Source organism: Protopterus annectens, chromosome 13.part0 (genome assembly GCF_019279795.1).
Source record: "Protopterus annectens isolate FY-2018-M chromosome 13.part0, PAN1.0, whole genome shotgun sequence".
Classification (NCBI taxonomy): Eukaryota; Metazoa; Chordata; order Ceratodontiformes; family Protopteridae; genus Protopterus; species Protopterus annectens.
Window position 1 is genome coordinate 567840152 of NC_056747.1, and position 25177 is coordinate 567865328.

The window sequence follows — 25177 nt, forward strand, 5'->3', positions numbered from 1 at the left end:
AACAGTTTAGCATTTAAAGGGTCAGGAAAACCAACTTTATTTATATTCTTAATATTATAATTGATGAATAAGTCAGTCAGGCACTGAGGGTAACAGCCATCTATACTCATAATAATACTGATTTTCCAATAGCTGCCTCATTTCTTGGATTCTCAATATTTCTGATATGAGATGACATCAGACTGGATGGACTAATAGCCTCTTCCTAAACTGTGTCTATAAATGTTATAAACAAATTTAAAATCTTTTGTAAGCGAGCTATAAGAGAAACTCACCTTAAATTTTCTGTATGGGCTGAAAACACGGACTTCTTTTACAACATACTGCTGGAAGAATGGATGAGCCAAGGCTTCTTCTGCACTATAACGCTGGTCTTTATTTACCACCAGTAGTCTTGAAATCTGAAACAATGTAAGGGTGAGAGTAACATTAATTATCTTTCACAGTTCTGCAATTGATTGTATTCCCAAAATGTTTTACATTTTAGTTATCTTCAAGCTATATCTATCCTTTAGCTGGAAGTGCTGATGAATAAATACAGTATTCCCTTTAGATCCAAAGCTGATAATTTCCTAACCTGTTCCTGATCTGAAGATGGAATCTTAGCCAGTTATGTACATAGATAAAGGGGCAAAAGGACTTTAAATACTTTAGCAGACAACAATTAAACTAGATAGGGGAGGGAGGAAGCATTCAAAGAAACAGAGCAACACAGGCACCATGACAAGGAACTTAATGTAGAAAGGTTTGAGTATGCCTGTGAGGGAAAAAATTTGAATAAAGTCATCAGAAGCCTAAAGCATAACCTGGCTCCATGACAAAGAGAGATAGAGCCCTGTGACCTTGGCAACCAGGGCTTAATTAGGGACATCAGCAATGGAGAATCCAGGCAGGGAAGGAAAGGATTAAAGGGATGGCAGTTCTCCTGACCGTATTATACTGGTTCAGATACATCTTCAGGAAAGCAGAAGATGATTTGTTGAAGAGGATTTGGGAAAGACAGGAAAAAGTCAAGAAGAAATTAAGGATGTCCATTAAAGAAATGGGAGGCTTACATGAGAGAAGACCTATGGCAAACAGGCTTGACTTTCAAAAGAAGTTAGGGGAATAGCACAGATTCGAGAGAAGTGTTGACAATTCACAAGACACCTTTACCCCATGTAAAAAAAAAAAAAACGGGAAAACGTTTTTTTTTTTATGATAATGATGATGACAGTCTCCTGAAAATTATTTATTCTTCTCCAAGTCTTTTGCTTATGGGAATTTCTGCATTTAGTCCTCTTTGACATAAATTGAGTAAAATGGTAGAATAAAATTATTGTAATATTGTGTACAGATTAGTTACTGCTATGTTTAAGGCCCTACAAAGTCTTGTATTCAGTTATCTTCTTTAAGAAATATTTGGGTTTTCACCTACTCAGTGCAGACTTTTCTTATGGACCTCCTAGAATCTACCAACAATTTCTAAACATGCCTTGTAGTCACAGTATCCAACTTTCTTCTGTCCTTGCTATCTGCCCCTGAATTGATTGTGGCACCTACCAAGTCTTTCACTGTGTCAGAATAGTCATCCCATTCTGGGGAGCCAAACGTGTAGTTTCCACTCACAATCATTCTCAGCATCAGCATCTGTTTCCGGTGCCAAAAGGGAGGTGATCCTGCCAAAAGTGTGTACATGATAACACCACAGCTCCACCTACCAAGAAAAGATAGTAAGTGTTAGTGCAAACTTCTGACTTCACTCACTTCAAATTTCAGCTTGTCTCTACCTACCTCTAATTCACTGCTCCTTAAATCACTTTACACCTCTCTCAAGTCTTATATGCATCTTCTTTCCCTCTTTATCAGCTTACCTCCACACTGCCTTGCTGTCACTCTTTTAAGTATATGTACTACTAATATAACATGTAGCATCTCATTTGTTTCTTGCCTTCTATACCACATATGCTTTTCATAATATTGACCTCCTGTACCACGAAATTTCACCTAAAATCTACCATTTCCCTATGATGGTGCAATCTGCTTTTGTTTGTCAGTTTACTAATTAGCATATTTTTCTATTCAGAATATCATTGACATCTCTTTATTTTTGTGAATTTGTTGTTTAGCTTAATTACTGACTATATTTATCGTATTGTCATGTAATGTGTTTTCTTGTATTGTACTGTAAAACTGTTATGTGTTTCTGGTATTGTATTGCATGAATTTACATGTAATTTTTTTTTATAAAGGAGCTTTTCTCCCCGGACTCTACTGAAAACGAGCCCCTGGCCCAGTCAGACATCCCCACTAAACAAATGGAAAATAAATAAATAAATCATAAACATATGACCAGAAGTTTCAACTGTGTCTTTTTCACATATATTCATGTTTTGCAGAAACTAACTTTTAAGGAGGGGTAAATAAATGCATTTGAAATGTTTATGTATACATCCATTCTGTAAGGCATTCCATTCTGGGGATTATTAGATCAATGGTAGCTGATTAATTTGTTGTTCCTCATATCACATGACATGAACAGTAATTGGCATAAATAAATAAATGTGCATACAGAAAAAGAAACATAATTTAATCTGTGTTATGTTATTACAGCCCCATATGTTTCTAAAATTGGCTCCATCTTGAGCCCTTAGGGTAGCATTACTTAAACAGTGTGTGGGGTTGCAACACAACTGCACAATATATATTGTAAGTGCTCTTTCTATGATCATGTATCCATTTTCATATAACAGGTGGCTATAAAATAGCTTGAAAACATTTACCTTTATTTGCAACAATCTTATGTGAAACGTGATATTTAAAGTGGTGCCTTATACTTTTAGATAATCGTAATATAGATTTTTAAGCTTAGAAGGAATGCTAGATCACAGTATGGTTGTATTTGTGCTGCTGATTTGATGTATTGCTTTGCAATGAACTGTGTACATCAGTGGCTAATGTGGTGGGGATTTCTGTACTTGCATATCACACACATACTACCTCTATCAGAGGTGCCAGTCAGATATGGTGATACAATGCAGATCAATAAATACTACATTAAATTCTGCCATCATTATGACCACCTAAAATGATGACCCAGTTTGAGAGCTCAAATGACTGGTATCCTAAATGTTGAGTGGTAGCACTGTACCTTGCGCCAGTAGGTCAACTAATTAAAATGTGGTAGTGGTAAGGCCTGTTAATTCTAATAGCCATATCACTGAGTTCCTCTGCCCTACCTGCCTTTCAGCCCTTTCTGATCCAGTTTGTCCAACAGCAGTACAGGAATTCTAAAGTAGCAGGCTTAAATAATGGGTTTTAGTGGTAGAAAGGAGGAAGATAAGATAAGCAGTAGAAAGGAGGATGATAAGATAAGCAGTAGAAAGGAGGATGATAAGATAAGCAGTAGAAAGGAGGAAGATAAGATAAACAGTAGAAAGGAGGATGATAAGATAAGCAGTAGAAAGGAAGATGATAAGATAAGCAGTAGAAAGGAGGATGATAAGATAAGCAGTAGAAAGGAGGATGATAAGATAAGCAGTAAAAAGGAGGAAGATAAGCAATATTTTAGGGGTACTTGAATTGATGCATGCTTTTAGCGAGGTAAAGAGCTACTAAGCTGGCAGAAAGGCAGTAAAACTGTATCAACAAGTTAGAAGAAACTGTTAAACAGTTCTGTTTATCATCAACATTTTTTTAGGATTATTATTTATGAATTTCATATTTCATTTAGACTGTAGACCAGTTGGCATAATGTTTAAGGTCTTCATCGCATATGCAGAAGGTGCAGTGTTCTATCCATACCTCCAACTAATGCCTGTATGGAGTTTGCATGTTCTTTCAGTGTCTCCCAAAAACTTGCTGAGTGTTTACACCTCAGACTCAGCAAAGAATAGAACTGTGGGGTTTAGCACAGACTATAGATGAAGCATATAAGGTGGAAGATTTGTATAGAACAAATGTTTTTGGCATCAACTGTTGGTGTTCAGTATTGTCAAGATAGGAGAACATGGATTAAAGGCTGTGTGCTTTGTCAGGGCTAGCCACTCAACAGTATAAAAATTGGTTCTAGGTGCTTTGGTTGTATTGACTAATGTCAACAGTGGGAATGAGTATTTGCCTGTGATAAGTGGGTCGAGAACCCAGCCTACTCTGTCATATGCCAGGAACCCATACTAATGGTGTCAGGGGTGTATGTGCCTCTGCTGGCCAGCGTGTGCCTGCCATAAAGCCCAGCAGCCCTGGGTCAAAAAGCTACTGGCTGGCTGGTATCCAGTTGTCTATCTTGGGTTACCTGGGATAGCTCTGTTGAGCGAAAGCTGGATGTAAAAGCAATTGAGCGGCCAAATACAAACTAAGAATTGCTACATTTGATATAGGTTTACTGACAGGAAACAGCTTGGAAGTAGACAACATGATGGTAAGGAGGAGGCTGGACATGTTTTTTTATCCAGGAGTCAAGATGGAAGGGCAGTGCAGCTAAATCTCTTGGCTTGGGATCCAGAGCCTACTATTTAGTATAAGGATAGACTAGAAATGATGTGGGAATTGTGGTAATGGAGTGTCTTCAGAAGATAATGAGGGAGGTCATCATAATTAGTGCCAGACTCATGGCAATCCGTCTCCAGAGTAAGGAAAGGGCAGTATTCATAATATCAGCCTATGTCCCACAGCAGGGCTGTGATAAAAAGGAAAAGAGTGTATTCTGACTGTGTTTGCAGGACCTACTATATGAAGCAGGACAGCATGACTTGGTATTGATAATGGATGATCTGAATTCAAAAATTGGGACGAATAGAACAGGATATGAGAACTGCCTGGGTACATGTGGGTGGGGCAACAGGAATAATGAAGGCGAGGCCATTCTAGACTTCTGTCTGGCAAATGGATTGATGGTGGCCAGCACATAGTTCAGCAAGAGAGACAGTCACATGTTCACATACAAGAGTGGCCAACATGCAAATCAGGTAGACTTCCTCCTAGTAAGGAAAAGGCAATGGGGTAGAATCAATGAATGTAAAGTAATCTCCAGTGAAACTGTCAGCCCACAGCATAAACCACTAGTTGCCAAAATCAGCTGCCAGCAGGGGACAGAGAAGGCTCCAAGGCCAACAGAGACTGGACTGAAGACCTGCAAGTTGACTGGAGAGAAAGCACAAGAGTGCAAGGAATTACTCATGGCAGTAACATCTCAGGAAGAAGAGGAAATAGGTGGAGTTGAAGAAAAATGGCACTGTGTGAGGATTACAGAACGGATATGGAGATGAACTAGGTATGCAAATAAGGCACACAAGGAAAGCTGTGGAATGTAACAGTCCAGGAAGTCATCAAAAGATAGGAGCACAGGGAAAAGTGGGAGACAGAAAAGATGGGCCAGGCTAATGAGGAATACTGTTTAGCTAACAAAGAGGTTAAGAGAGGAGCTGAAATATATAACAAAGAATAAAGCATCAAAGGCACTCTACCAGCTTCTGGAATGTGATTCAGCAGATGACGCAAGGAAACTCTATCAGGTTGCAAGGCAAAGACAGAAAGATAAAGCATGTAGTCAAACACCCTTTGTAAGGGATGCCAGCAGCAACCTGCTTACCAGTCCACAGGGCATCAAAGGCAGATGGAAGGAGTACTTCCAACACCTTCTGAATGAAGAAAACTCCATAGAAGCTGTACTACCCCAGACAAGCCTATGATGAAAGAAGAGGAGGAGCCCACCCTAGAAGAAGTAACAGCACTAAGGAAAATGAAGTCAGGGAAAGCAGCAGGTTCAGATGGGGTCACAGCAGATGTGATCAAGATGTTGGGTGAGGTAGGGGAGAAATTGGTCCTGAGGATACTCATAGCTGTATTGAGAGACAGGTGTATTCCAGATGACTGGAAAATAAGCATACTAGTGCCAGTGTACAGGAACAAAGAGAACATCCACAACTGTGGGCAGCACATAGGTATCAAACTCATGCCACACTGCATGAGAGATGTGGAGAGAGTAATTGATGAATGAATTATCAGAGTAGCAGAAAGTAAGATGGGAGATGAACAATTTGGACTCAGATCAGAATTCAGCACAGCTGACCCAATGTTTGCAAAGAGACAGATAGTTGAGAAAAAACTAGAGATGAGGGAATGGTCCAACTCAGCATTCCCAGACTTAGAGAAAGCATATGACAAGGTCAGAAGAAAGCTGATTTGGGCAGTCCTGCAGAGGTTTGAAGTCTCAGAAACATTGGTAGAATTAGTGCAGGCTATGTACAAGGAGCTAATTACTCAAGTACCAACAGCATTCGGTCTCACAGAGGGTTTCCCAGTGGAAGTGGCTGTACATCAGGGTTCAACTCTGAGCCCTTTGTTGTTCATACTGGTTTTGGACTACATTTGCAAACAGGTTGGAAGGGCTTGATCAATAAAGCTGCTCTATGGAGACAATGCAGCATTACAGGCAAACTGTGAAGAAGAACTTCGGCAAGTAATTAGGGAATGGAATGCAAAGCTGAAGACACATGAGATGAAACTGAGGACAGATAAGACAGTTGTAATGGCAACAAAGAGGGGAAATCAGTGGAAGTTGGGAATTGAGATAGAAGGCAAAATAGTGGAACACAATATCTTTGGGGGGGTGAGGAGAAGGGAAGTCTGAATGAGAAGGTCAAAGCTAGAATCAGAGAGGCTGCATCCAACTGACACAGACTGTCAGGGGTAGTGTAAGACAGAAGAATGCCAAAGCTGAAAAGTAAAAAGTACAAAACAGCGGTATGACCAGTACTACTGCATGGTATAGAAACCTGGGCAATAAAGGCAGAACACCTGAGGAAGCCAGTAGTGATGGAGATGAAGTGCCTGAGACAAGTGGTAGGATGCACACTATGGGACAGATGCAGAAATAAGGACATCAGAACAGAAACCAAAGTAGCCCCAGTTACAGAGAAGGTCAAAGAGAATAAATTATTGTGGTTTGGGCACAAGCAGAAAATAGAAGACAATCTGATGAAGAAGATTTGGGACAGACAGGAAAAAGGCCAGAGGAAAGGGTCTATATTGAATGATCGAACTTTCAGAAGTTCGACTGTCATATGGTCGACACCATATGATCGAATTTTTGAAAGTTTGAATGTTTTAACGGAGATCTCTGTACAGACCGGAATGGGAAGAGTTCCCTTTTCTGCACTGTAGTGTGAACTCAGAGATGGTATATTTAAAGAGCGGGGGGGGGTGTGCAGGGGGGCTTGGCCCCTGCTTAAAATGTTCAGGTAGGTTATCTGTGTTGTTTATTTTTTTATTAGATTTTCGAACTTTTAAAAGTTCGATCATATTGATGTCGACCATATGACACTCGAACATTTGAATGTTCAGTTATCTAATAGAGACCCAAGAGAAATCAAGGACATCTAGCAAAGAGGTGGATGAATTGTGTGAGAGAAGACCTGCCACAGTCAGACATGATTGTCAAAGAAGGTAGAAGAGTATCATTGAATCATGAGAGATGGTGACAGTTGATACAACACCCTGATACCATGTAGAAAATGGGAAAAGGGGTTGCTGATGACAATGATGATGATGAACTCTATAAATAAAATTGTATTTTTCTTTTCTTTTTTTACACATCAGTAAGGGTTAAATGCCAACTGCCACTGCTTGTTTATTTAACCATTCAAACCTCTGGCACCCTCATCTGCAGAGTAGAAAGGTGTCACATTTTTTTCCAGAATTTAACACGCTTTTGAGGGTCAGGGCAGTAACAAGCTGTGAAAGTGCTATGCAGTTCAACTTCATTATAATTCCTCTGTATGGTTTTACCCACCTTTATTTTATGATATCACATGTCAACAGCATCAGATACTTTGCAGTGCAGGTATGCCATGGGCCAGTGCCACAGATTAACTCATGGTGCCAGTTGTTCCAGGGATTCCACCAATAGCTGGAAGTAACCATCTGAGCAACATCTGTGTACTATGAACTAATAGATACTACACCCACAAAATCAAACCAGTATACCCTTTTTGCAGCCCCATATTTACTTCATATATGAATGTGAAATATACATTATGGGCTGAAAACAAGATGGCTGAAATAAGCACTTAAGAGGGGTTTCCTTTCTCTCAAAGTAGTGCAGCACTGGAGCTAATCATATGAAATATTGTTGTAAAGGGGGTGTAGCCCTCCCCCTGTGTGAGTGTAGGAGGACTTTGACTTCCATTGATTACCTTATTTGATTGCCTGCCTTCATCTATGTTGTCTCACCAGGAATGTTTTTGATTTTTGGTCTGGTAGCTTTTTTTTCCCACCTAACCAGACCTGCGTAGTTTGATGTCATATCGTATTTTCTTTCCTAGAGTTTTGGCTTTTTTGTTATCCATATTCCATTAATATTGACAGAGAATGAAAATGCACCCTTTAGTAAAACAAGCAAAGGTGTCCAATCTGGTTGCATGCACAAAGTATTGTTTGTTAACTGCATTCATTCCTTACTTCCTTGTGTACTGCAGTTCTGTAGCTTAGTCAGCAGGACTTAAGTAGTAATGGATACCACAACAGCCTTTTCTCCCTCCCTCTCTTCCTCTAAAGTAGAAAATTAGATTATGAGTCGATGAGGCCTACTACCCTTAGCTTCATTGTTTAGTAACTGAGGTGCGTCTCAGAACTTCGATCTCTGTCAAACTGACCAGAATTCACTTTTATTGTAATACTGTGATGCCAGTTTCCTGGAGGGCAAGCCAGGTGGTATATATGTTCCTGTATTAACTGCATTAAGAATTAGTCCGGTAGACATTCTTCATCCACATCCTGAGTCAGAGGTGGTATAAAATATTAAGACTTTACACCATTTCAGGAAGTAGGGAAGTGCATTATTCACTTGCATTCTAATAATCCCAGAGTAGAGTCTCAGACCAAAGTAAAACAGAGAATGTCATGCTTAAGTAGAGATGGCAAAGAATATCATGCATAATTACAGATGTAATTATATGGGGAGAGCAATTGGTTTTATTCCCAGATACAAAAAAAGAACATACATTTGGGTGCTAATATGCTAAGCTACCTTTAATAGAAGTGGACTGTGCAAACAGATTTTAGAAGGAAATAAATACTGAAGCAAGTAGGTTTTCTAACTACTCACTAATTAACTTTCTCATTCGCTGCATATAGCCAGCCAAAGGAAGCATTAGCTTACTGCTAGTACATGCCAGGTTATGATGCAGTTTGGGGCTAACTTCAAGTGAAATTAATTTTACTAATATCCATAATCAGCTTACCAACAGGGAAAGTTAAGCTTGTTTCAGTCCTGTCAATATGGCCATCTTACGTAGCATAGATTTGTTCAGGTTATTGGTTTATTTGTGGTTCATTTTAAGTTTGTTTGTTAGTGTTCTAAAATGTGTTTGAACAATTCATGCTTTATTTCAGTAGAATCCCTTTTAATTCATTCCACTCCCAACTCCAAATACATTTGGATGCCTTGAAAAATAGAACTTTGTACAGACTAAAATTACACGAGGTAAAATCACTTACATATCAACTTCATGGCGATAACCGGGGTGGTACTCATCCATGGAACATTGTATTATTTCAGGTGCTAGGTATCCAGGTGTCCCACACACCTCTGTAAAAAAAAAAAGTTAGTTAGATCTTTTATGTATTTAATTGTAAGAAATGTTTAACATTTATCAAGCTCCAGCCTGTCCACAGCATTGGCAACCATTTAAAAAAAGTAGGACAACAAATAACAGTTTTCAAGAAACTGTATTGAGCTATAGTTACTAAAATATTCAGACACTTGCTTTATACTTTTAGGTGGCCATGTGTTGTGCATCATAATTTTAACTTAAATTGTAATACCAGGTCTGCAATCACATTTCTCAGTTAGGCATAGAGTCTGTATTTTATTGAACATAAGCTATATGGATGGCTTTGCTACTAAAATATTTCCAACTATCATAAAGTTCATTGTCAGCCACTTCTAATACATAATGAACTGGACTCTCCCTTCCCCAGTATTGCTGAATTGTATAGGACCTTTAGCACAGGACTTGAGTTTATCATCTCTGTAACTTCAGTTTTGTGGAGAACAGACTGTTTGTTTTGCCTGTAAGTTGGCTTAAAATTTGTAGTTGAGCCTTGCATTTTTGTATTTATTCTACAAATGTAAGGAAGTGCCATATTTAGTTCCTTCCCTTGTGAAGGAAGGAAATCTATGTTATACTGTGAGAGAAGTGGCATTGTCCTTCAAGATTTCTTACACTAATGCTGTTTTTTTTCATTATTTGAACCATGTGTTTATCACATTTCTTGAAATGTAGTAACTAGAAATTACTGTTTGTGTATGCATCTGTGTGTGTGTGTGTGTGTGTGTGTGTGTGTGTGTGCGTGCGTGCGTGTTTAACTCCTGATGGTCACATTTGACTTAATCGTTTTTTGCTAGGCTTAAAGAATGAATTTACTCTTGAGGTTTCACTTCATCTTATAAGAATACTTCTGACTGCTTTAATGTAATTTTGAGATTTTTCAGATTAAATACTTTTTTCTTCTGGATACACCGTCTTATAGTGAACATTTTTTTAATTACATTTTCTTGCTCTACTGTAAAATATTGGAAATTTGCATTATTTGAAACAGAGTACTTGTTGGTATCCATTTAATGGTTGTACCTTTGAATTCGTATTTCCTGCTGCTAATATAGTTTGGCATTTTTTTACTAAAATGCACTGAAAAGGGCTATATTTGTTTCTCTTAATGTTAGTTTGTTTTTTATCCTTCTGTTTATGTGGTTCTTCATGTGTCCTACTTCCTTGAACTTCTGCTAACCCACAGCAGAGCTGGGGGTGGGCTCCACATTGCCTTTCCAGATTATCCTACTTACTCTACTCACTGATCAGGGTGCTTACTGCTTACCTTCACCAGTACCCTGTTTCTTGTCTTTTACAGTCTTCCTAGTGAAACTAACACTATGCTATTTTCTTTCCTTTCCTTTTACTTTATTAACACACTACTTAACTTCTGTTATTACTCCTAGTTTCCAGCTCTACATGCTGTCATCTGCAGTCTTTTTTTTTCTTAATTTCAGTCTATTTTCCTTTTGTTTTATCCTTCCATCTCCTACATTCTAAGGGTGTCTATGCTCACAATGGCTCTTCTAAATTACAAACCTCTACTACTTTGTTCTTCTCACACTTTTGTCCACCTCCCTTACCTCCCTGCAGCTGACCATTAGCTGCCACCAGCTCCTTTCCTTACTCACCAGGACTACTGGACCTGCCTTGGCCTCTCCTGGGCAATGTCTGGTGCTGGTGAGGAGATCGAGGATACTAGTTCAGTGTCATACTGTTGCTGGAAAGTGTGCCCTAACCTCCATCATCATGCAGCAGCCTTGCAAACTCCACAATGACTGCCTTCAGGAGGAGCTTGTGTGCTTCCATGGAAGTGCGATCTACTGACCAATTTGTGCACTCTTTGTAGTGTGGAGCACTCCAGACTCTAAATGCTGCCATCACAGCAAGCTTGGGCAGCTTCCCTCCCCCCAGATGGGCAAGTTGGCTTTGTAGGCTCACTCACATCCTCCCCACCTGGTTTCTGCAGCACCCATGTCACAAGTCTAACACAGGTCATCGGTTTGTAATATGGGTTTATCCTTCTGGACAGCAGGGCTGTGTTATTCTTCTCATACTTCTTGCCTTTTTTCCTCAGAAATTACATTTGATATCAGCTTTAATCACATATGTTGTCACATTAGCTTTTTAAAAGTGACATTTTATTTTCTTCCTGTCTCCATACCCTGGTGGTGGACCTGTCTTATCTACTTTTTCAGTTACTCTATAATCCTAAGCCTTTGGCACCTTGGATATTATATTTCATCGCAATCACTACACAGCTCTCCTGCATCTCTGTGATATCAATGCCTTTATTTAGAAGAAACATTTATCTTTTTGGAAATATTGAAAACTACCATGGTCCATTTTCTTTCATCTGTTCAGTGTACTTTCATGTCTTTATGTAGCCCACCCTCAATATTTATTTAATCAACCCTGCTTCAGTGCTTGAAGTAATACACATAACATAATTAAAATGTTCTTTTCGTAATGAATCTATAAGTACCAGCTCTCCTGCCTTACCTGTTTCTTAACTGTTTGTTTTGTCTCAAGATTATGAGGACATTCCTCTTCTCCACTTGGTGATTAAAAGCTAGCATTTTTAAATCCATTGTTGGTGGATGTTATCAACAGTTTTAAATCAATATGTGAAACGGACATCAGAGAGATTATATCAACCCCCCCCAAAGAAATATTTCAATCTGTCAGTGGAAGAGAGGAAGGTCTTCATGATTTTGAGACATAAAGTACAGCTAAGAATTATGAAAGTATATAAGGGAGGGGTATATATGTGTTTCCCCTTCTGATTGTTGGATATATTTGCTTTCTTGCTGAATTTTGGAATATTATAGAGAACTCTCTCTTGTTTCCCATAAATTACTATATGGTCATACCTCTGAGGGTCTCATCTGACTTTAGATGGCAGGAGAAACCAAAGTCTGTGAGCTTGATGTTCATATTGTCATCTAGCAGAATATTTTCCGGCTTTAGGTCACGATGAACAATGTTTTGTGAATGGAGATAGTGGACCACTTCTAGTAAGGATCGCATGATCTTCCTGTAAGGATACACAACAAAGAATGTGGCATTGATACACTTAGACTTCATAGGCCATATCTAGCTCAAGACAAGATACATGTGTGGTAATTAGTTACAGAAACATGTCAGAAACAGTCACCCTAACCCATCCCTAGATACTATAATGTTCTACACTTTCAGGCTTAAAATTCTTTATTTACAACTCCTGAGGTATATTTATTGTTTAGCCTTCTAGAAATATCTTAAGGTTTCGTTTTTTAATATGTGGCAGAGAAGATGAGATATAAATATAAATTTCACGAGGCCAGATAAAAGATGGACTGCAGAATCTCTAATATTAGAAGTTTACCTGATGCTTTCATGACCCACTAGTTTGTGAGGAGAACAGTTCTTGTTTAGTAAAACTATGGAGAAAGGTACCGTGTTCAAAAGGTGAGAAAAAAAACTAACAAATACTGAAGAAGTCAAAGGAGAACTAGATGGAGAAAAATACAGATTGAGGGAAGATGGTGCCTTTAATGTTGCCAAATCAGAATATGAGAGCTGGTCCTCTTTATAACATATATACAAGCACTACTGGACTGAAGGTGGCAGACCATTAAAAATCTGTAAAGGCACATAAGGATACAGAGGAGTTAGCATCAGAAAGTGGAAGTTACTGCTGGTTAGAGGATTTGTAAAAAAGTACATATCTAATGTTTTACTTGTACAGTAACTGACCCTGCACACCACCGCACCACTTATGCTTATTTCTTCCTTGCAGAATTCAGTGACTTCCCTGCAGAGATCACCAGAATCCGAAGCAAGGGGCAGTTACACTCAAAGTAGTGGAATTATAATTATTGTGTAAGGTAGTACTAATATCAATAAAGCCAGATTTTCTGATATTTCTGTTCTCATTCTTTTTTTGACATCACTTTGTTATTACCTTAATAATAGGACTGTTAGATCAGTAGCCATTTCATTCATTGATAGTCAGCTGTGCGGTTTTTGGCCAATTCATTGCAAATAGCAGTTCCTCTGAAAGGGTCTTGGCAAGAGGAATTTCACTTTCCCTTCATGTTGCAGGGGCACTGCAGCTGATTAGAACAGTAGCAGACACAAATAGGTGGGAGGGGAGCTTTGACCCTCTCCATACACATAAGGATAGAAGCACAGTGAAAGCAGTTCTGAAGATGTGGCTTTCAGTGAGACTGAATCTGTTCATTTTGTTTTCATGAAACGGTGAAACTGACATGAATAATTTTCATACAGAGAGTTCAGTAGAGAGTCTGCCTGCATGTTTGTTAGTTTATATATATATATATATATATATATATATATATATATATATATATATATATATATATTTACTATCAAAATATCAAAAATAACTTCGACAACCATGTTGCTGAAATTCATAACATCAAAAGTCATTTAAACTAACTCACATTAATTGATGTTCATTACTCTGTAAAATAGCTGCAGTCGGCCATACAAATGTCATACAAACATTTGTCATCGTAACGATGTGACGTCAATATAACTGTGTGTAATTTGAAGGAGTGCACAATTTAAAAGGACAGCTACATTATTTTGAAGACAGCAATAGTTGGATGTAGAAGACTGAATGTCTGCACATAATTGGTGAGTAAAACAGAACCATGCACTGTGCAAAACTGCAATATAATTAGATATGTAAACATACTTTCATATGTATTCTATATGTAGGTTATATTAAAAAACTGAATATTCGGACATCAGAGACACAACCCCAGGCATAGTAGGATCCACGTACACCGCCACCGAAACCCAGAAAGGCAAAAAGTTATTAAATATTGATGGCTACCAGTACTACTTAGAAAGAAGTAGAGGTAGCAGAAACTACTGGTGTTGTATAAAAAAATAAAGGATAAATGTAAGGGCCATTGTGTAGGGGAATCTATAACCGAAGGTGAAAGGCTGCTGAAAACTACTGGCCATTTTCATGGTCCTAGTTTAGAAAGGTATGAGGAAGCGCAAGTTTCCTGTAGTATTAATAGATGTGCTGGAATAAGTCATGAGGATCCTTGCAGAATTGTATCTGAGGTAATGGCAAGCACCTCAATAGATGCAACGACCACGTTATTAATACAGATACCTTGAAACAGACTGTGCGAAGACTTCACAGAAAGTATAGAGAAGTTCAAGGCTCTGAAAGGATTATACTGAAGGATTTAACATCCAATATGTTGCCACTTAAGTCAGGGTCATTCTTAATAAGTCGCGGCGAATGTAGCGATAATACTCCACCAGCTGTCATTATCACAACTGTAACTAACTTGCATACACTATGTTCCAGTGAAGTAATTCTAATAGATGGTACATTCCCATTAAACACCCGAGAATGTAAGCAGCTTTATACTGTGCATTGTAATTTACAGGGAAATATCACTGGTAAGGTATTTCCAACAGTATATGGTGTACTTACATCTAAATCCGAACAAATGTATGATTATTCTTAGAAATTGTTATTGCAACTATGTCAGGAGCATGGGTTGTTGTTCAAGCCTGCAATAGTATTGAGTGATTTTGAAAAAGCTGCAGTGAATAGTGTGAAATGAAATCTTGTAGATTCCCATGCATTAGGATGCTGGTTTCATTTCTGTCAAATCATTTGGTGGCAAATACAGAAATTGCGGCTCACTGTAGAATTTGGTAATGATATCCACTTTATGTCTTTCTTTAAACAAATACCATTATTAGCATTTGTACCACCAAATGATGTTATGGAAACATTCCAACTTATTCAGGGTGAATGCCTGCGCATGGAAAACCTTTATGTGAGTTTTTTAAAACTAATTATTTGGTGGGCAGACCATGGAGAAGTGGCATGAGGCAGTCTTTCACTGATCACATTTCACCACTATTTGACGTTGCTTTTTGGAACCAATCACATACATGTACCATGGGATATCTACACACTCAAAATAGTGTTGAGGGCTGGCATAGGAGGCTGAGGAGTTTGCTTGTAAAGAAACAACTGATGTTATGTGATCCTATCTCGCCTACATTCTGACTGATGGGCTCGGAGCCGATCCCTCGGCTCCGACTCGGCACGCTTATGCTATAGAGCGAGGCCTCTAATTGGCTGAGCTATCTTTATCCCAGGATGCACCACCACTAATCCCCCAGATCTCGTTTCCCGCTTACAGAGCTTGGACGTGGTCTCAACATTGGCTGGGCTAAGTACTATATTAATAGTCTCTTTTCCTGTCAGTAGTTCTCTCTTTTCAACCCAAAAGCTGTTTTAACGGCTATTTTTTGTGTATGAGTGTGTCTCTTGCTGTTTTATGAAATTTTGCTTTAATTTTCCTGTCAGAGAAGGTTCCGTTTCAGTTAGAGGGGCCTTCCCCTGTACTAACTACCTTAGTGGTTGTGTGTGGGTCAAGTACCCATTTAAGTTAGAGGGTCTTGACCCTCCTTGTTTTATTCCCTATCTTTCTGTGTCTTCAAAAAAAAAAAAAAAAAAAAAAAAAGTTTCTTTCAGTTTATATTCTGAGTACGGGCATATTTAGTTGTACCTGTCCTAAAACTGTTTAAAGTTTACTGTTGTGTTCTGTTTTTTCTGCATTAACTATGTCTAAAGAACATAAACCCTCCGGGTTTAAAAAGTGCACGAGGTGTGGGTTTAAAATGTCCATAACGGATGACCACTCCTCGTGCGTCTACTGTCTTGGCGCCAAACATCTCCAAGAATTGTGCAGTGTATGCCATGCGTTTTCCTCCCGAGTCCTCCAGGAGAGGAAAAACAAATGAATCCTTAAAGGATTAATCAAGCCTTCTTTCGAGGAGGCTTTATCTTCCTCTCCGTCTCCTTCTAAGAAGAGGAAAGCGCCGGCTCCGACCAGTCAGTCGGAACCGACGGCTAAAAAAGGTAAGCAGACTTCTCCATCGGCTCCACGGACTTCGGAGCCGAGGTCGGAACAGTCTGCCTCGATGCCTCCTACCTCGACCCCTCTGGTTTTGGAGCCGAGGTCTGGAGCATCGAGAGGCGGGTCACCCTCATCGGCTCCACTGATATTGGAGCCGATAAGGGTCATCGGCTCAGACACTTCCCCCTCGGAGCCGAAGTCCTTATCGGCGCCGAGGGAAATTTCCTTGAAAGTTTCCTCAGAGCCGATAATTGTGGAGTCCTTTCGGAGCCGGTCCCTGAGCCCTTCGGAGCCGATGGAGAAATCGGTTCGGGCCCGATCGGTATCCTCGAGATCTTCCAGGATGTCTGATTCGGACATCGACAGGGTACTCCTTCGACTCTTCCAGTCTCTGGTGTTCCAAAAGATGGTTTCGGCTCCAGCCCATTTGGCTTCGGAGCCGATGGTCCACTCCCTTACAGTACTTCCTCCTCCAACAGCTTCGGCACCGTTGGAGCAGGTGTTGGTGGAACCAGTGGAGGTGTTAGGGTCAGGCCCGACCCTTGCTCCGACTCCGGCTCCTGGGTCGGAGTTCAGTGCACGGACTTCTTCCTTCGGCCCTGGGGGGAGGCTTCGGGATTGATTCCTTCGGTCCCAAGTCTCCCTCTTGGTGCGTCGGTGGCGGGAGTACCGTCCACTGTCGTGGCCACGGAGGGGGGTCCTTCCCAGGATTCTGGTGGTCCCGCCTTCAGGGCTATGAGGAGTGCTCTAGCCAAATCTTCTTTGGCTACCTCCACAGTTTCCCCAGCTCCTTCCCTACATTTGGAGACTGGGTCATTGGCAGTTCCCCTGTCAGCAGACAGCGGAGCCCCTGGGCCTCAGGTTACCCCCGCTGGGGTTTCTCCCCCTCCTGGAGGTCCTTCTGAAGCCTCTTCGGAAGAACCTCCCAGGAAGAAAACATGCAAGAGGAAGCATGTTGACTCCCCTGACGAGTCTTTGACATCTGACACCGATCTCGATGATGCAGAGGGGTCCCCCAAGTCGTCCTCGGATGATGTCTCCTTTGCAGACATCCTAGAAGCCCTAAAACAACGAGGCGGCTGGCAGTCCAAACCTCCCTCTGCTGATGAGTCGGTGTTCCTGAAGGCCTTCGGGGCTAAGCCCTCCGCCTCCTGGGTGTCTCCGCCCTTCGACGAGCTCTTGGATTTGATCTGTCGGGCGGGAACACCCGGACTCTGTGGAACCGGTGCCTGCTCGTCCAAACAAATTTCTTTCAGCACCCCAGATAGAGAGTTCCTCACGAAAGGTGTGGCTGTGGATGCTATGGTGGTGGCATCTGCTACACAGCAGGATGTAGCAGAGGCTTCTACGTCCGTCCATCCTCCTAATAAGGAGTCTAGGAGCATGGATCGGTACGGCAAGCGCACCCTAAGTTCAGCGGCCTTTACTTTGAGGTCTCTGAACTACCTAACGCACTTTACGAGATTCCAGAGGGATCTGATTAAGGAGCTGTCCGATACCCTCTTAGGTAACCTGCCTGAGGAGCTGGCCCAGACGGTCGGATCTCAGCTGGCTACAATGTCATCCATTTCGAACTCGTCCATGAGGCTCATCTCGTATGCGGCCGAAGGGGCGAGTAGAGCAGCAGTACAGGCATTGCTCTCGGAGGCAAGCCTGGCTCCACCTGTGTCATTTCGCGGAGGCCTTCAAGTCTTCATTCGCCGACGCCCCCTTTGATGGGTCCTCCCTGTTTGGGCCCAAGGTGAAAGACACACTTACCTGCTGTGAACAGGAGGGTAAGACCCTGACTGCCGTAGGGGCACGATTTTCCACTCCCTTTCGGCCTTATCCCAAGGCTAAAAGAGGAGGGAAGATGTGGTTCCGGAGATCGCAGAAGTCTTACCCCTCTCAGCAGGAAGGTTCCCCCTCCAGAGGCAGAGGAGGGGGAAATTCATCAGGAAGACACCATCCCAGAGGCGGCAGAGGCCCCTGCAACACTGGAGACCGCGAGTCCTTTCGTGGCTCTTCAACCTTTCATAGTCCCTGAGGGATTGCCCGACTGTGCTGCTCCGGAGCCAGTCGGGGGTCGTTTTTCGAAGCACCTAAAGGCCTGGGAAGGGATCACTCAGGACCGATGGGTGCTTCGAATTATCGCCGGAGGTTACTCCATTCCATTCTGTTGTCCCCCCCCTCAGTCCAAAAGAATCCCGGACCCGCCACCCAGTCAACGGGATACCGCAGCCATAGAAATTTCAAAACTGCTGCAAAAAGGAGCCATCCAACCGGTCCCCGCAGACCAGATCGGATTAGGGACTTACTCAAGATTCTTTTTAGTGCCAAAAAAGACCGGGGACTTGAGGCCCATTTTGGACCTCAGCAACCTAAACCGTTCAGTCAAGAAGTCCAAGTTCCGAATGGTCACTTTACAAACCATTCTCCCGTTGTTGGAGAAAGGTGTTTGGATGTGCTCCATAGACCTCAAGGACGCGTATTACCATATCAAAATACATCAAACGTCCAGGAGACACTTGCGCTTCAGCCTAGGAAGCAGTCATTTTCAGTTCCATGCGCTGCCCTTTGGTCTCACCACAGCCCCCAGGGTGTTCACCAAATGCTTGGCAGTAGTGACTGCTCACTTGAGGAGTCTAGGATTCCAGGTGTTTCCGTACCTAGACGACTGGCTTCTAACTGCCACCTCCAAGCATCTACTTCTACGGAGCCTGCAAGCCACAACATCACTGGGCAATTCCCTCGGAATCACCTTCAATTGGCCAAAGTCTGTGTTACGGCCATCTCAAAGAATAAGATTCATAGGGGCAGAGATAGATTCAAACCAGATGCGTGTCTATCTACCTGCAGACAGAATTCAGATCATACAAAATCAGGGTCGAGCCTTACTCCCCAGGTCCAAAGCCCCAGCCAGAATGGTCATGCAACTATTGGGATTGATGTCTGCCACAGTTCTGCTAGTTCCCTTGGCAAGGTTACACACGAGAATCCTCCAGTGGCTTCTTTCAACTCAGTGGTCCTTTCAGGAACTCCCTCTCAATCATCTAATATGGATCACAGAATCTTGCAGACGGGACCTTCGCTGGTGGCTAGTGTCTTCCAATTTGGATCGGGGACGACCCTTTGTTCTTCCTCCTCCGGCGGCCACTTTGACCACGGATGCCTCCCAGATGGGGTGGGGGGGGCATTCCCTGGGCAGGTCAGTCCAGGGCAAATGGCATCCGGAAGAGACCTCTCTCCACATCAACATCCTAGAAATGAGAGCAGTACTCCTGTCCCTTCAAGCCCTTCACTGTTACCTCCCTCAGGGCGTAATTGCTGTTCACTCGGACAACATGTCAGTTGTCTGGTACCTGAACAAGCAGGGAGGAACCAGATCCTATCCTCTTTGCAGAGAAGCGATGAGGGTCTGGGAATGGGCAATCTCAACCAAATGCTTCCTAGTGGCTACTCACATACCGGGCAAATCCAATATCATAGCCGACAGATTGAGCAGAACCATCCTCTCTCCTCACGAATGGTCTCTGAACATGACTATTACAAGACAGATTTTCAGCGAATGGGGAGTTCCGTGCTGCGACCTCTTCGTGACTCCTCTGAATGCGAAGTGCAAAGAATTTTTCTCCCTAACCCCGGCTCCGGGGAGGAGCCCTATGGACACGTTAGTCCATCCTTGGCCCACCGGCCTGCTTTATGCCTTCCCTCCAGTTCCTCTCCTACCCAGGGTAATTCAGAAGGCATCTCTCTTAGGGAGCAAGATGATCTTAATTGCTCCTTACTGGCCTCGTCAAGTCTGGTTTCCCTATCTTCGGAAAAATGCTCTGGAAGGTCCATGGTTCCTGGACCAGGTCCCAGACCTACTGATTCATCAGTCGGGACTACTACACCAGTCCCTACACACATTAAAGTTGATGGCCTGGCTCCTCCTCTTCCGACCATAGTCAGGAGACATGCACTAGACCCAGATGTAGTGCACATATTGTCTTCAGCCCACAAGTCTGCTACGAAGAAACTGTATTCTAGCAAATGGAAAAGGTTTTCTATCTGGGCTCAACTCCGGGGCCTGGACCCCATTTCTACTCCCGTGGCAGAAGTACTCAAGTTCCTGACCTCTCTTTTCAACCAAGGCTCTTCTGTTTCTACCATCAAAGTACAATTGGCAGCGATTTCTAATTTTCATGAATCCATAGACCCACCCTGAATGAGCAACAGGTTGTGTAAGACCTTCTTGAAAGGTGCTGCTCTATTAAGACCTCCGATTTCTCATCCTGTACCTCCGTGGGATCTCGATATAGTATTACGTGCCTTGACTTCTTCCCCCTTTGAACCTGTGATCTAAAGTTTCTATCATGGAAGACAGCCTTTCTAGTGGCAATTACTTCAGCCAGAAGGGTTTCAGAACTTCAAGTGAAACCCCCGTATTTGGTTTTTCATACAGACAGGGTTTCCCTCAGACTAAATCCTTCTTTTGTTCCTAAAGTCTGTTCTACTTTATGCTTACAACAGTCATTAGAGCTCCCAGTTTTTTTCCCAAAATACTCCAATAAAGCGGAATTTATTTTCCACACACTAGATGTCCACAGGCAGTTACGTTTTTATTTGGATAGGACCAAACAATCAAGAAAGACAGATCAGTTGTTTGTGTCCTTTGCAGAGAACAAATTGGGCAACGCGGTCACAAAGGTCACCATTGCCAAATGGATCAGGGACTGTATTACTCAAGCTTATATTTATTCTAACAAAGAGCTTTCCACCTCTGTCAAGGCTCATTCTACAAGGGCTATGGCTACTTCGGTAGCATTTCATTCTAAGCTTGCTATTGGTGACATTTGTGCTGCGGCTACGTGGTCTTCCCCGCACACCTTCATTTCTCACTACAAATTAGATGTGGCATCTAGAGGACGAGCTTCATTTGGTTCCACAGTGCTCAGGAGTGTTTTCCAATGAGCCACCCGGGATTTAGGTGCTAAGGACGCTGTCCCATCAGTCAGAATGTAGGCGAGATAGGATCACATAACATCTTTTAGTTATGTACTCACCATAACTTCAGATGTTTGGGATCCATCTCGCTACATTCTAATAACCCACCCTCCTTCCCCTTCCTTGGAGATCAGAGGATATCAGAAGGTCCGAATCCTGTTGTTTCATCTTGAAACATCTAACAATGTTATATAATCAAGCTGTGCATGTGTGCATGAATGCGGACAAACAAGATCTGGGGGATTAGTGGTGGTGCATCCTGGGATAAAGATAGCTCAGCCAATTAGAGGCCTCGCTCTATAGCATAAGCGTGCCGAGTCGGAGCCGAGGGATCGGCTCCGAGCCCATCAGTCAGAATGTAGGCGAGATGGATCCCAAACATCTGAAGTTATGGTGAGTACATAACTAAAAGTTTTTACATGATGTGCTACATGTTATACACTTGGAACAGAACCATGTTGAGGATATGCGGGTAAGAATGATGAGTTGTTTACCTTCATTGCCAAAACGTAGATGCCTTGTTGACAGGGAGGAGGTATTTCTTCGATTGCTTCAAAAGATAAATGATTTCTCCCCTAAAGGTTTTGTGGAACATGTTGCTAAACATTGCAGCTTTTACGATTTTTATGTACATTTTGTACATATAATTTCAGCAATTCATCTTTGTCAAATGAGTAATTAGTTAAACAGTTCTATATGACCGGACAACTGTTAATGGAAAAGCAGCAAGATTTTTGTACGGAATATGTTGGGAGTATAGTACTATTGCAGTGTTTTGGTTTCTTGTTCAAGGAGACTACAGGGATATTTCACTGTCACTTGAGAATATTGCGGTGTTTCTATAATGCAATTTACAATTTATGTTGTAATGGTTTGCACAGCTTGGGACTATCGGTTCACAGTTTGCAGGACTTAGCAAGTGTAAAAAAAAAAAAGTCGACATTAATATTGACAAGGAAATTTCAAATTTTTGTGTTGATCTTATTACCTACTTAATATGCATGACGTCGATCTTATGCATCGGCATTTTCAACTTTCATACATTCGATTTTCATTTTTTGATAGTAAACTATATATATGTATATATATATATATATATATATATATATATATATATATATATATATATATGTGGGCTTATTTTATTTAGACAAACATTCAACATATTGAACATGTTTGTTGCCAGTATGAGATCAAAATCTCATATTTTTGAAAATTGATGGTTTCTGAGTGTAGAAGGTCGGGTCTATATTAGATCAGCGAACGCTTAAACAAGCGAACTCTGATTGATCAACCTTATTTTAGTGAAAGTTAGAAATATCAAAGCAACAGAAGCCCAAATTTTTTCCTAGGGAAAGAATTCAGTTGTCCGTTTCTGTTGCTTCAGTATTTTCAGTGCTGTGGTGGAAAGTTACGGGTCGGATTCAGGTAAATGTGCGATTGTGTGGATGTGAGTGTTAGGGTGGGTTAGGTGAGTTAGGGTTAGAGCTCGGGTTAGGTATGTGTGTGATTGTGTGGACATGAGGGTTAGGGCAGATTTAAGTGAGTTAGGGTTAGGGAGCGGGTGAGGTGAGTGTGCGATAGTGACAGACCTTAAGGTTAGGGTTTGGATTAAGGTAAGTGGATAGTTAGTGGTGTGTGCATAGTTTAGTGTAGGGTTAGGTGTCAGATTTTAGGTGTATGGGTGTGGATTTCTGTTTGTTTGGTGTGCTTGTGTTGTGTGTATGTATTTTGTATCAGCGATTTTTTTTCCCTAGGAAAAAAATTGCTGATCTGACAGTTTGAGATTGTAAGCTTTCACTTACATAATGTCGATTAATCAGCATTCGCTTTTTTTTTTTTTTTTTTCAAAACAGGTTTATTGTTTTAACATATAAGAGAAATATCATAACAATTTTATACAAGTAATTAAAAATAGGTATTATTATAATATTCAACAAAACAACTAAAGTGTTTACAAAGACATCCACTACAATCAGATCAATTAATTAAACTAAAATACCATGCTATTGAAATTAAAATTTTTTTAACAAATTTTGTAAATTATCCCATACAATAAAATAAGATGTTTTTCTATTTGTTCTAGTCCTAATTGTGTTTATTTCCATATGGCACACTATATTCATAACAATTTTAAATTCATTGAGCGAAGGAGGTGTATCTGAAATCCAATTTCTAGTTATTATTTTTCTAGCCACTGCTAGAATAGACCATAACAAGGGAAGCTTAACCTTTTAACACTTTGAGGTACAGGTGTGTTGAATAATATAAGAGATTTAGAAATAATGAAATTATCTGTAAAAGAGCCTGCAAAAATTCATTAATTGACTTCCAGTATTCTTTCAATTTTATACAGTCATAAAACATATGAGCCTAGTCAGCATTAATTTCTACATTACATCTCTTACATAGATTATCTTTATTATTTATTTTATTCATCATCAAAGGTGTATAAAAGATCTATGTAAAATTTCCATGTATAAAGTCTCCAGACAATGGAAGACGTAGTTCTATAAGCAGATTCCAATATATATTGTTTATCTTGTTGATTTGGTGGGTCCCCATTAATAGAAGTGAAATAATTCCAGTATGAATCTACACTGTAAAAAGTTTCTTGTCTGATAACTTTATGTATGTATGAAAGTTTACCTTTATCAGAAACTTTATGTTGTAAATTTAATATCAAGTAATCAATCAGTGTTGGAATAGATTCTTTAACAGTTATAGACATTAAATCTATTTTATTAATGAGATGTTGTCTAAAGGTCTGAACCTCTAACCAGCAAGTTTCTCTTAGATCAAATTCTTGTTTTAAGAAATCTAGATTTTTAACTTTCTTATCAGATATCAACTGATACCAGTACTTTAGATCATTATCTATAGCTAAATGAGTTCCTTCAGAAGTAGATGACAAAAGCATACCCTGAGTATACATTATAGGAAATACAATAAAATTCCATTCCTATACTTAGGGTGCATGAATATAAAGTTATGATAACTAATAATAATATTTAATGGGTAACAAACCATATGTTTAGGTGTAATAGGTGAAGTACAAAATTCCTTTAGTAACCATAACATGGAGTTATTTACAATCATATTTTTATGTGTTAAGGAGATTTTCATGAAGTGTATACTAATTAGCTCCCAATAATCTTTCCATTTTGTGACATATGACTGATCTATTAATAAAGTAATAACTTTTACAATAGAAGAGATAGTATATAAATTAAAGTCTGGAAAAGAAATACCGCCTTGAGACCAGCTATTAGTATGTTTCTTTAATGCAGTCCTAGGTCTATTAGGTGCCCATAAGAAATTTAACATTAGTGTGTTCAGTTTCTTGATAATTATTTTGTAGGTGGAAGTATTATTGATTGTATTAAGTATAAAATCTTGGGGAATATTATCATTTTAATAATTGTAAGTCTCTCCTCCATAGTAAAAAACATATTATTCCAGGTATTAAAAAGATTTTGTATATTAAGAAAACAGGTATTATAATTATTATATATAATAGATTTAATATCTTTAGATAGTATTATACCTAAATAAGTTATCTGACCTGAATTGGGTACATATTTAGTAAAATCACTAATGAGAATATTTTTCGTGTATATATAGGTAGTATTTTAGTTTTTTCTTCATTGAATATTAAACCAGAACTACTTTTAAAATTCATCATGTTATCAAATAGAGACTGTATAGAAGAATTAGATCCTGCTG

General features: G+C 40.4%; 1 protein-coding gene across 1 annotated transcript in view; it reads right to left on the minus strand.

Moving 5' to 3' along the window:
- Positions 1–25177, minus strand: part of PHKG1 (phosphorylase kinase catalytic subunit gamma 1) — a 258717-nt gene that overhangs the window by 7254 nt on the left and 226286 nt on the right. The window contains exons 6-9 of the mRNA XM_044054212.1: positions 12446–12609; positions 9478–9568; positions 1543–1696; positions 276–401 (exon numbers count right to left, since the gene is read on the minus strand). Of these exons, the coding sequence (XP_043910147.1) occupies positions 276–401; positions 1543–1696; positions 9478–9568; positions 12446–12609 (535 nt within the window). The remainder of the gene's footprint in view (positions 1–275; positions 402–1542; positions 1697–9477; positions 9569–12445; positions 12610–25177) is intronic.